This window comes from Xyrauchen texanus, chromosome 1 (genome assembly GCF_025860055.1).
Source record: "Xyrauchen texanus isolate HMW12.3.18 chromosome 1, RBS_HiC_50CHRs, whole genome shotgun sequence".
Classification (NCBI taxonomy): domain Eukaryota; kingdom Metazoa; phylum Chordata; class Actinopteri; order Cypriniformes; family Catostomidae; genus Xyrauchen; species Xyrauchen texanus.
The window spans coordinates 19134360-19147884 of NC_068276.1; the positions used below are offsets into that span (position 1 = coordinate 19134360).

The 13525-nt window shown below is 42.1% G+C and overlaps 1 protein-coding gene across 1 annotated transcript; it reads left to right on the forward strand.

Annotated features, from left to right (window-relative positions):
* The first annotated feature begins 8713 nt into the window (after positions 1 to 8713).
* On the forward strand, positions 8714 to 13030 carry tm4sf5 (transmembrane 4 L six family member 5). The gene is made up of 5 exons (XM_052099823.1): positions 8714 to 8975; positions 10585 to 10665; positions 10981 to 11126; positions 11376 to 11565; positions 11826 to 13030. Exons 1-5 carry the CDS (start codon positions 8802 to 8804, stop codon positions 11841 to 11843), a joined length of 609 nt encoding a protein of 202 aa, XP_051955783.1. The 5' UTR covers positions 8714 to 8801; the 3' UTR covers positions 11844 to 13030.
* The last annotated feature ends 495 nt before the right edge of the window (positions 13031 to 13525 follow it).

Below are 13525 nucleotides of genomic sequence, written 5' to 3' on the forward strand. Positions count from 1 at the left end.
ATGTTTGAAACTGTATAGACAGTGTTTACAGGTGGGGGTGCATACATTGTAATAGGCACACGCGCCACTTTCATAAAGCTTCCCGCTCTTAGCAGGGAGTTTCTTGGCTTGCGCGTCGCATCTGTGATGCTTGCGGCATGAGACAGAGAACTGTTTGAAACTGTATGTGCAGCGCTTATGGGTGGGGGTGCATCTACTGTAGTAGGCACGCGCCACTTTCATAAAGCCTCCCGCTCGCGGCGGGGTGTTTTTGGCCATGCATACAGTGTTTGTAACTGTGGGAATGCGCACTTTAGTGTGGACACGTGACCCCTTAGTAACACAGGCAGAAAATGTGCTAACACTGAGCTTACAGCTCTCAGAGGCGCGGGCGTGCGCTGAGCAGCTTTGTTGAGTGCAGGGGTGCGTGTGAGATTACAAGCACGCGCGCTATCTCCGTAATGCTCGCAGCAAGAGCCGGAGAAATGTTTGAAATGACAGTGTTTACGGGTGGGGGTGCATACATTGTAATAGGCATGCGCGCCACTTCCATAAAGCTTCCCGCTCTTAGCAGGGAGTTTCTTGGCTCGCGCGTCGCATCTGTGATGCTCGCGGCGTGCGAGCCAGAGATCTGTTTGGAACTGTATGGGCAGCGCTTATGGGTGGGGGTGCATCTACTGTGGTAGGCACGCATGCCACTTTCATAAAGCCTCCCGCTAGCGGCGGGGTTTTTGGCCATGCATACAGTGTTTGTGTGTAGGGGTGCGTGCAGGACAGCAGGCACGCGCGCTACATTTATAGTATTTCCCGCTTTTACTGGGGAAGTGTTTATAACTGTGGGAACAGTGCTTGTGTGTAGTGGTGCATATAGGCACACGATCTACATTTATGGGGCGTCCAGCTGGAGCTGGGGAAGTATTCGGCACTGTTTGGACAGTATTGATGTGTGGGAGTGCGCATTTTAGTGTGGACACGTGACCTCTTAGTGACACAGGCAGAAAATGACTCTTGTGATTTCTGTGTGTTGCCGTTAAAACGGCGTTTAATTGCAGGTGAGCGAGTTCTGTGACTGGCCCATTGACTGCTGTACAGACATTTCCAGCCGCCTGTAAGGGGACTGGGTAATGTTTTACACGTTTTGCTCACTGCAGTGAAGCGTTCAGCGAACTCTCTTACCGTGCTGGTGCCCGCGTGCTCGTGTCCGCTAATGTCGACGGCGCGGGTCGAAGGCCGAGCCTGGCCAGTCGTCAGATGCAGTGCCAATTGGAAAGGCTGTCATCCTTTTCACCGTCGTCCCCTGGTGCGCCGAACAAGATGAGACCCACCGATCTGTTGGAGGGGTGCTGGTCCGTCTGCGTGAATTGGACTGGCGGCGGGGAGTTCTCGGGTGGTGGTGAAGCACGCGGGGACTGGCCCGGCGTGACGTCACTGAAGTCCGCGTGCTCTGGTGGCCTCCGTGAGCTGCGCTTTTTCTTGCGTGGCTCGATCAGAGGGGACGGCAGCACGGTGGTAGCAGGCTCGTTCGCGGCGAAGGCGGCGAAGCGAGCGCGTGGCTCATTGAGGCCCAGGGAGTCACATTCGGGGCATCCGCCTCGAGTGAAAGCAGCTTCTGCGTGGTCAGGTCCCAGGCAGAGAGTGCAGATAATGTGACGTCCCTGTCAGGAAGAAGGCCTCTGCACGAGGCGCAGGTCGAAGGCATTTGGAACAACGCCTCGAATTTGCTCTTTTACTAAATACAAAAAGTGTCGCAAAGGCGAACACTTGCAAAGTAGCTTAGTAAAAGGATATAGTGATGCGCGCCGGATGGCGTAGCAGAAGGCTTCGAAGGCGGCTGAAGGCGCCGGCGTCCTCTTAGCAGTCCTGCTGTAGGCTTGTCAACGGCGGGCGAAAGACTCCAACAATCCGGAGGATCCAGCGAAGAGAAGGTCTTCACTGAATGAGATTAAATCTAAAGGAACTCGTATGACGGGGTGCCCATTATATAGCTTGGCTATGCTAATTTCGGCGGGCTCTGAGCGCGCGAACGCGAGGCACGCGCCCATTGGTCGCGCGTTCAGAGTCACCCCGTCATTGGTTCGAGCAGTTGCCGCAGCACAGCCAATGACCGAGCTGCCTCGCTCATTACTGTCTGCTGTGCAGCTGCAATGCGTTTTACATAAAGACTTCAATATTTCTCGAGAAACTGAGTTTTCCCATAGCGTAAGCTACTTACGCAATAGGAGAGACCTCTCGATAGGGAACTACAATCACGGACGACGATAAAAGCTTGAAACAGTTTCATCGACTATTGAAAAAGTATCAACCATTGTATCCACATGCATCTTTACAGCTCTACAGTGAAACAACGAGACAATCCTTGAATGAGCATTAAACATCAGCAACCCGTTTACTAAGTTTGATGTACTTTTCTAATGAGCAACTTCATCGGTGTATTTAATGGCCACAGTTCACTTGACAAATGTCTTCATTTTCTCATTAAACGACTCAAATTGGACGGTTGTCTCAGATTAGTCTACACTGATTAACAAAGTCCAAAAAACCCATCAAAAGCTCCAAATTGCTGCATTTTCACATCGTAAAATCATCCACCGTCGCTGGTGTTCTTCAATATTTGAAAGGATGAAAAGCACTTTAATTGACTTTCTAGACTTATTCCGACGGATTAATGTTCAAACGTTTGATCCTAGTTTACGGGACTACAAGCATTTCTGCATTTAGCAACAACAACGTAATCTTAAAAGTCAAAATAATGCAAGTGAACGTTTGAAATGTGAAGATACTCACAGGCATCGTGCATCAAACCGTGTAAAATCCACCTGAACATTTTTATTGCAAATGACCCACTATGGCGAAGAGCTAGCTCATGAATATGTATCAGGACGTGCTGACGTAGCTTGTGGAGATAAAAATGGTGAAAAACTTTCGCCAACTATCGACAGATTTTTGCAGATCACCGATAGATCAAAAACTTAAGCTGAGAGCTCATTTATTTTATATGTGAGCAAAAGAGACATTTGAACTAAAATATACCCGTATGACTCGATATTGAATCTGGAAATCTGTATCAATACCACTGATCTATATATATATAGATCAGTGATCAATACCCATTCCTAACAGAAACATAGGATCATATTTGATTTGTTTTCCATCATTTTGGTCACATATTAGCTTTTTAAAATATCTGAACATTAAATAGATAAAATATCCTACATATCAACCTGCACTGCTCTTAAAAAATATTTGCCCCCATTTTTAAATGATAATGTAATTTATTGAAGCAAAATGGTTATCCAAACAGGGCCTGTGGGAAAAACTATTTGCCCCCTTAATTATGAAATCCCCAAATCTATGAGGTTCAGGGGTTCAGCTGGACTTGACACACCCAGGCCTGATTACTGCCAGACCTTTTCAATCAAATCAACACCTAAAGGTTAGGTCCTAAATCTAACTTTTTCAGCAGCATGAAGTTGGCTAAAAGGTCTCACCCACTAACACATTATGCCAAGGTCAAAAGAAATTCCGGAAATTACGAGGAAAAAGGTGATTGAAATACATCAGTCTAGGAAGGATTACAAATGCTCCGAGAGTCCAAATTAACTCCAAATGGAGAATACTTGGAATAGTGAACCTTCCCAGAAGTGTCCAACCTGCCAAAATTGTTCAAATAGCACAGCAACAACTAATCCAGAAAATCCAAAAGCCAATACAATCTACAATATTTTAGTATGTTTTTTACTATGTAAAATACTCATAAATATAAGAAATCAGGAAGGAGGCAAATACTGTTTCACAGCACATACAAGAAAGCAAGCCTACATGCTACTGCCAACTATTCTAATTGGTCTTTAACCAGTTGATCAGGGGAGAGCATGAACACAGTCTCCCCCCCGAGGTAGAAATTATGCAGTCAAGATTCCCACATTTGGGGAGTTCACTACATTTATTGGTCTACGGTCATGCATTTACATTTACATTTATGCATTTGGCAGACGCTTTTATCCACAGCGACTTACAGTGCACTTATTACAGGGACAATCCCCCCAGAGCAATCTGGAGTTAAGTGCCTTGCCCAAGGACACAATGGTGGTGGCTGTGGGGCTTGAACCAGCATCCTTCTGATTACCAGATTACCAGTCATGTGCTTAGACCACTACTCCACCACCACTCATGCAAAGTCTACATTGACTATAGACAATTAGGTCTCCTGATTGGCTCAAAGTCTACAGTCTGTAGACTGTAGACTTTGACCACAGACTGTAGACCACCAATCGGATCGTAGAATTCGACTGTCGACTGTAGACCACCAATCGGATCGTAGAATTCGACTGTAGACCACCAATCAGATCGTAGAATTCGACTGTAGACCACCAATCAGATCGTAGAATTCGACTGTAGACCACCAATCGGATTGCAGAATTCGACTGTAGACCACCAATCGGATCGTAGAATTCGACTGTCGACTGTAGACCACCAATCGGATCGTAGAATTCGACTGTAGACCACCAATCAGATCGTAGAATTCGACTGTAGACCACCAATCAGATCGTAGAATTCGACTGTAGACCACCAATCGGATCGCAGAATTCGACTGTAGACCACCAATCGGATCGTAGAATTCGACTGTAGACCACCAATCGGATCGTAGAATTCGACTGTAGACCACCAATCGGATCGTAGAATTCGACTGTAGACCACCAATCAGATCGTAGAATTCGACTGTAGACCACCAATCGGATCGCAGAATTCGACTGTAGACCACCAATCGGATCGTAGAATTTGACTGTAGACCACCAATCGGATCGTAGAATTCGACTGTAGACCACCAATCGGATCGTAGAATTCGACTATAGACCACCAATCGGATCGTAGAATTCGACTGTAGACCACCAATCAGATCGCAGAATTCGACTGTAGACTACACAGGACAGTAATGCTGCAAGCTTTATTTTCGACAGTTCATTGACAGTTAATTGGCCCCTTTCCAGTAAAGTCTGCAGCTATCAATGCTTGTTACTGTATGTTAAAATGTTGATGTGGAGAGTTTATGAGGCAAAAAATGTAACTTACCTAATTCTCACTTGTATATGTTCTCCACTCTGTTGTCGCTGGCTGAAGCTGAAAATGATTCTCCATTTGAACTTTTAATAAAAAAGTGACTCCAGCCAAGCAACCAAATTGGCCCGGTTGCTTGGGAGGGTAGAGACACCTGGGGTAACCTCGTCGAGGTCGCGATTAGTGGTTCTCGCTCTCAATGGGGTGCATGGAAAGTTGTGCCTGGATCGCAGAGAGTAGCATGAGCCTCCACATGAGGAGTCTCCACGGTGTCATGCACGATGAGCCACGTGATAAAATGTACGGATTGACGGTCTCAGAAGTGGAGGCAACTGAGACTTGTACTCCGCCACCCTGATTGAGTTGAGTAACCGCGCCACAACGAGGACCTACTAAGTAGTGGGAATTGGGCATTACAAATTGGGAGAAAAGGGGATAAATGAAATAAAAAAAATACAAAATAAAAGAGTTCACACAATTCAGCGGTTGCGTGTGTGTGTGTCTCTCTGTCTCTGTATCTCTCTCTCTTTCTCTCTCTCTCTGTCGAACTGGCTATCATGGCTCATCTTTATCCCCCTCCCAGCTGATTATGACAATTCAGCGCTGGGTGTGCGTCGTCACGGCCCAGCAATGCCCTCCTCCTCGTCACACTCCTCCACCGGCCGATTCAGGCCGGAGAGACCTCTGGCATGACGTACTCCCCTCCCTTCCTGGAGGGTAGGTGTTGCCCTTCCGGCTGTCCTTCTGCTGGCAGGTCTTCCCCGCCTCTCTGGAGAGTGATGTGGAGAGACAGAGAGCAAGAGAGAGATAGAGAGAGGAGAGAGAGAAAAAGAGGGTCACCGTTCCCCGGACACACTGTCGCCTGGTCCTCGACCAGCTGGGCAGCAATCCTCTAAGACAGCGTGCGATGGCACTGGACATCATCTCCGGGCGGATGGCAGCTGGCTTCTCCACCTCCTGGCAGATGACAGCAGGCTCCTCTGCCTCCTGGCGAACCACTCCAGTACCACACCATACCTCCTCGGTGTCGCGACCCTCCAACAGCGGTGAGGGGTGTCGAACAGCGCATCCCTTCTCCTTCCTGGGTTTCGGCAGAACAGACAACGTAACATTAATGACATAAATGTATTGAAACAAGACTTTGCATATGACGTAGTGGACCTGGAACATCGGAGGAAATGCTGGCCATTTGTGTACCACTGCGTCCGTTCCCAATGGGGCTTGGGACTTCGAATATCAAAGGGGACAGTGGGAATTCTCCACTGAGACAAATAGATTGATTTCTGCCTTGCCGAATATTTCCCATATCCTCAACAGCGTGACAGTAGGTATGCGCCGTAATTCAGGCAGCCTGGGACATATGTCACTCTCTGGGAGAGGAGATGATGCTCACTCCATAGGAGGAGGTGACATGTCAGTCTCAACAGTGGTGGTGAATGAATTCCATCTTGCCGGTTTATATATGCCACAACTGTCATGTTGTCTGTGCGAACCAGGACATGACAGTTCGCTATTTTTGACTGAAAAGTCTTTAAGGCTAGAATTACAGCCGATAGCTCTAGGCGGTTGATATGCCACGCCCTCCTTGGACCTGTCCAGGTGCCAAAAGTCAGGCGCTCATCGCACACCACCCCCCAATCTGTGTTGGAAGCACCTGTAGTCACCACTTTCTGCCTGATAATTTTCCCCAGCATGACACCTCGCTGGTAGAATGCAGGAGCTGTCCATTGTACTAAAGGAGCTATACAGAGGTCTCATGTGTAAGAGACCTAATGGGATGTCCCAAAGCTTTCTGAAACAGCTTCAGTGGAAGTGTTCTCCCCAATTTGAACTGAGACAGACACTGTAGAATGGCATGAACGTGCACGCTCACGAGGTACGTGCGGCCGCTCGTAGAGTCGAGGTGGACTTCCAAAAAGGAAATTTTTTTGGCTGGGAGAGAGTGTGCTTTTTGCCAAGTTTACTCTGAGGCCCAAGCTGTATAGTTGCTGAAGCATCACGTCTCTGTCCTGGGATAACAGAGCCTCTGATTGCGCCAGTAACAGCCAATTGTCAAGGTAGTTCAAGATGCGTACACCACTCAGTCGCAGAGGGGCGAGACCCTCATCGATGCACTTTGAATATGCGAGGAGCCAGAGACAGTCCGAAGGGAAGGACTTTGAATTGATGCTGTTCCCTCAAATGCGAATCTCAAAAAAATAATGTGGTGTCGTACAATTTGGATTTGAAAGTACGCTTCCCTCAGCTCTATCGACACAAACCAATCGTGTGGGCATATATGCGATAAGATCAGATTCTGAGTAATCATTTTGAATGGTCCTTTATAAGCATGATTTAAATGTCTCATATCCAGGATTTACAAAAATTAGCATCTTCAAGTAGAGTGCTATTAAAATGCCAGTATAGGCACAAGATTTAAAACATTGTTTCTTATATTTAAAACAATAAAATATATCTAATCTTGCTAAAGAAATGTAATTTTCTTTCACATGGGCCCATGTATATTGCCTTTCATTACAATGAAAAATCCTCCACCCCTCACAAAGTTGACAAGTTTTAATCATATTTAGTAATTTACTTCTTGATGCCATATTAGGTTCAAAGTGATTTCTATCTAAATCATTACTTGTACAGTTAAAATCTCCACCCAGTACTAAAAAACTTTCCATATTACATTGCTTAAGACAACCACATAAAGTTTCAAGAAACAACATTCTTTCCAATGACTTTACAGGAGCATAAACATTTATCAATTCCATAGTAACATTTTCAAACTTTGCTATTATCCTAATTAATCTACCTTCTATTACTTCTATAACAACATAAGATATTGGTAAAGTCTTTGAAAACAAAACAGCCACCCCAGCACTAAGAGCGGTCTTATGATTCAAAACAATCTTTTCTTCCCACTCCATTCATTCAACTTAATTTTCCTTTGTGCTATGAGTTTCTTGCACAAGTTACAATTCTCTTTTATCCTTGACCATGTGACTTAAACTAGACCTGATCACATTTAAACTGACCAATCAGCAGACCACAAAAGTTATTTAAATTTGTTTTGTCTTTCAAAAAAGCAACTTATGATCAACAAATTACCATAAAAGCATCACTTGTGGAAAATTAGCAAATATTATAAAATAAATTAAATTAAAAATCAATATATATTGATACATGTTCTGTATGTCAGGCCTTACAGAGTTAATGTGGGATTTTTTTGTGACAAAAACAATTTAAGGGCAGGATTTGAATTTCTGAAAAGAAATGTTTATTTGCCTTGTGCTATTGCAAAGCTTTTTACTGTTTGAAAACAAGCTTTGGTATCGAACAGGACACATCCAATACTTTCTTTTATTTATATATGTTGCTTGCTGTACATATCGCAAAAAACAACATTGGTCAACTAACCAAGGACACATTTAATACAATTTCCATTTGCAAAGTACTATTATGAAATAGGTTGTAAAAGAGGACCTTATTTTCTGTTATGATTCATTATGTGGCTTTAAAACTCCCCACACACCTAAAATTGAGCTATCAGACGTCTAGCTCTTATCACTTTGAATGCTAATTATCTCAGGTCGAAATTGCACCCACTGCCCACTCTTGTGTAAACAGACCATAAATGGCACTGACACAAGTACTGTAAATAGTGTCCAGTCTCAAAGGGCATTCTGTGGTATCAGTCAGTGTCGGTGCTATGCCGAGAAAACCACAACCCTTTGACAATTGCACGTGTTTTATATAGTTTTACATTCAAATCCATCACAATGTGTTGTACAGGAAAATGTGCGCGGTTAGTGGGGCTAATAATTCTACCTTCAGCTTTTTTATGTATAATAGCGAATTTACTTTTGTTCTTCCCTAATGGAGAGAAGTTGGAAACAGGACAGATATCCCTGCAGGTCTGGCTTATGGGAGGACTTCTTGGTGGGGGACTGTTTGTGAGTATTTAGTCTGCTGAATGTATCTATTTTCATTCATGTTCTGTCAGTACAAAATCGTCTCTTTCCTGAGAAACACATGAGACTGTCTTGTTCTTACAAGATGCTGTACAAAGGGATTTTAGGATTTCTGAAATGTATTGAAAAGGGTTGACTTATCACTTTTTACATACAGTAAAAGGCTAACACATGGCTATGTGTGTCATTTACTTTAGTACTGATCAGTTTCTCTTTCCTTCTTCAGTATATTACACTCTGTTTTAAAGTCAAGAGCAGCACAGCACAGTACATGGCATACAGGTCAATAAAAATAATTGGAACTGTTGAATTAGACTTAGTAGTCAGTGCAGTGTTTAATATTAAACTGAAGAAACTGTACTAAATAAATGTAATAATGTGTTTGAATGAGGGAACTTTATATTTCAGGTACAGTCAAAAGCAGAAGTTGTACTCGAGTTGTATTGATAAGAAATGGCCCCTGAAGAACCATGACCCATTATGCCCAGCCTCCCTGCTAAGCCTGAAAAAGATTAATTGCCCTTGTACTTTGAAACATCTTGGATTAGACTAGGTTTAGATAAGGTAGCTCATGTTTTCATCATGTAATAATTGCACCTGGACACTTGATCGTACTGAGTGGAAACACACAACATTGGGTAAATGTGATGGGTAAATTTAGGTGTATTTTGAAAAAATCTTTAGTGTAGTGTTTATGTATTCTGTTAATGTTAGTGTCATGAAAGATTTTTTTTTTCTGTTTTGACTGTTGTGTGTGAAAATCTCAGTTCAGTTACAGAAATCAGCAGTTACAGAAATACTCAAACCTGCCCATCTGGCACCAACAATCATGTCACAGTCTAAATCACTGAGATCACATTTTCCCCATCTCCAGACCCATATCTGCATGATTTTATGTATGGCACTGCATGCTGCCAAACAATTGGCTGATTAGATAATCGCATGAATCAGTAGGTGTTGGTGTACCTGATAAAGTGCTCTGTGAGTATAAAGTAAAAAAGGACTTTAATATTGATCTGTATATCAACCACACCTGTTATATCACTTCTGAAGACATGGAGTCATATGGATTACTTTATCCTGCCTTTATGTGCATTTTTGGAGCTTCAAAGTTATGGTCAGCATTCACTTGCATTGTATGGACCAACAGAGCTGAAACATCTGGGAAGGCATGAGGATGAGTAAATGATGAGATAATTTTCATTTGGGGGGGCAAATGTAAGAATCAGTCATTGAAAAGCTCAAATCAGTACATCACAAATCTGAATTTTGAGGGACATGTTTCCTTCAGTGACTCAATGTCTTGAAATGTGTACTACATATGATATAGTCAGTGCTATACTAGTGATATATTCAATGTCTTTAATTTACTTAATGGTCAGATAAAGCTGGCATCACGAGACACACTAAATATAAATATACTGTATATAAAAGCAGTCAGAAATTACTGATAGAGGTTTTTTTTTATTTTATTTTTTTAATGTTTTTTACATGTATTATATACAAGCATGATTTGACCTGGTGTACAGACAGTTTTCTCCTTAGACATTAACTGACACAAAGTCCATTTTCACACACTTTTCTTCATCAGATGATGTGTCCAAGCTGCTCTGCCATCAGAGCAGGGGGCAAAGGCTGCTGTGGTGCAGGTTGCTGTGGAAACCGTTGCCGTGTGAGTACATCTGACTCTGGGAATCAACAAAAATGTATACTTAGCAGTAAGCAGCATCAGCCACAAGAAGCACGCCATATAGAAAAAGCTGCAATATAGAAATGACTGGAAAGAGCAGGAATGCACAAAGTTTAGTCTAGCTATTGAATGATACAAGATGCCTAACATAATACTTTCAGCAGTGAGACATAACCAGCATTTTCCCTCCCATTTATAGGATTTATTATTCAGATACAAATTGCAGCAGTCCACAATTTAAAATTTTTGATTGTACAACAGTTCATGCTGGTATTCTCTTGCATTTGATTCGGACAGATGCTGAATTCTGTGTTATCATCTGTATTTGGCATTATTGGGGCAGTCTACTGTGCCTGTGTTGCAGCTTCAGGACTGGTTGTTGGACCAAAATGCCAAGTTGAGGGTGGAAATTGGGAATATCCCTTTGAGAATATGCCAGAAGGGTGAGACCACCTCCTAAAAATGGAACATGTTTTAAAAGCATTTGGTATTTTTCTTAACTATAAAAGCTTTATGTTAATATAAAGTAATACAAACATATTTACCAACATCCTTATAAAACCATGCTAGTTTTATTGAGCAAAACCAATGATATTGCCCTAAACACATTTACAGTTCTTTGTATGGCCACTAGATGAGACACTTATCCAGCACTTCAAATGTGTTTGTTTCTCCCTGGCTCACAATAACAGGAACAGCAGTTACCTGGTGGATAAGAGCATTTGGTCCGATTGTGTTTTCCCGGAGAATGCGGTTCTCTGGCACATTGTGCTGTTCTCCATAGTTTTGGGTCTGGGTTTGCTCCAGGTGGTCCTCTGTGCCATTCAGGTCTTGAATGGATGCCTGGGCTGCCTCTGTGGAGATTGCCGGGAGAAAAAAGAGGTACATTTGACATTAAGATGAATGCATTGTTGTGCACTTATGCAACCACATTTGGTATATATATGTTATTTATTACATGAAAGAGAAGTGCACAGTTGGTCAGACTGCATAGGAAAAAGTCTCTCAGTTTGTAATACAGTCAGTTACCATATTGGTCTTTCATGGATAAATTCAAAATGTGTAAACGGATTCAGACCTTGCAAATTTGAAATAAGGAGCTTCTTCATAAATTGTAATGACCTCTGTTTTCGACATAACAGGATGATGGAGGTCTGTGATTTCTGCTGGGGAGAAAAACAACAACCAAAACAACCTGAGGAACATAGATTTCAGCTGTAATCCTTACAACAAGGGCAAGAGCTCTCACAAGACCAACAAACTCCAAAATTTAGGCCTTGTACATGCAAAGCCCCTCTTCTTATAAATACTGCAATCCAAGCAGTAAAAATGATGTTAAAATAGATGTAGTTTTTTATGTATTTTTGTAGTAGTACACTTGATGACAGCACCAATATCTTAAAAAACTATATAAAATTCTTTGTCTTTGAAAAAAACTTTCCTGCATTTTGAAATAATCAACATAAAGATATGAGTCTTAGCACCATGTGATCCTAAACTATTTCCATTCACAATGAATGTCTTTTTCTGATATTTATTTGCTGATATCATACATTAATCATTGAATGCAGTTTGCTGCCAATAGATATTAATTATTAACTCATCATAAGTAATGTCTATCTTTAGAGTTTGCATCAGAGAAGGATACTTCCTCTACAAGTTACATAAACACCCCTGAGTGTTTTATTTTTCTGGTATTCTTGGCAGGAGACAACAAATTTTTTTGTTCCATCTTAGTTTCCATTGCAGTAGTGAAGCTCTAAATCCAGAGGCTAGTTTTTTGTTAATTTTCCTTCAAAATGGTTTGAAAAATCCAATGTGTTGCTTCTTTTATTATTACACGTGCTGATTACTGTCGAACTTTTGCCCCACTTGGTGCGAAAAAGAATAATATTTAATTATCATTTAGCATTATCAGTAGCATTTAGATCATGCTTTCGTTCTGCAGCGGTATGCGCATGTGACGAAATCGCACTGGCATTTGAAACGCGGGAACTGAATCACAGCCGGAAGAGCCAATAGTATTCAGCTGCAGACCCGCAGCACCACCAGTTTCAGAACCCCAGTTTCAGAACCTGAGGTGAGGGGCGGAGCTTACGTTCTAAACCGAGTAGCGCCACCTAACGTTTTGAAGCGTAGTTTGCTTTTATTACAAACGAAACATCATACTTTATACGTATGTTATAATGATACATTAAGGTACAGTACAATAAGCATTTTAAAACATTGATCTTGTGTAATATAATTGTATATAGTTATCCGTTTCATTGTATTATGAGAGTTACTTCCTGATCATGATGGTGAAAAAAATGCTTGAAACTTATGGGCATTTTATATAAAATATACTTTATTTCACAAGAACATGTGCAGCATGCATTTTTCTTTATGTAAAACAAAACATGTCAAAAAACTAAAAAAGAGAGAAAATTCAGCATCATTTTAAAAGAAACAATAAAAATATATACAACAAATGACCAATTCACCCCTAGGCCCATTTTATCATGACAATCCTGTATAAATTAAACTTAAAACGTATCAAATGAGGAATTCACTCTCAGGCCCATTTTGTCCTTACATTCTTGCTAAAATAACTCCATGTCATCCCTGAACACAAAATGAAATAGAAAGGGCTCTCTGGAAGCTTCTGACTGTTCCAGGAGATTGTTGCGGTCCTTTTCCTTGTCGTCTTCATTCATTCGAATGAAAAGAGGCTCTTCCACTGGACCACTGAGCAGATGGCTGTTGGAATGGAGCCATTTCACAGCTTCTTTCATGTGCCGGATTATTGGGAGCTCCTTCATTACAGAATATTAAAGGAAAATGTGACTTTATAAATGTATTA

Coding starts and splice junctions, on each gene's coding strand:
- tm4sf5 (XM_052099823.1), top strand. CDS start 8,802: ATGTGTTGTACAGGAAAATGTGCGCGGTTAGTGGGGCTAATAATTCTA. Junction 8,976..10,584: donor TTCTTGGTGGGGGACTGTTT/GTGAGTATTTAG, acceptor TTTCTTCATCAG/ATGATGTGTCCAAGCTGCTC. Junction 10,666..10,980: donor GCTGTGGAAACCGTTGCCGT/GTGAGTACATCT, acceptor TGATTCGGACAG/ATGCTGAATTCTGTGTTATC.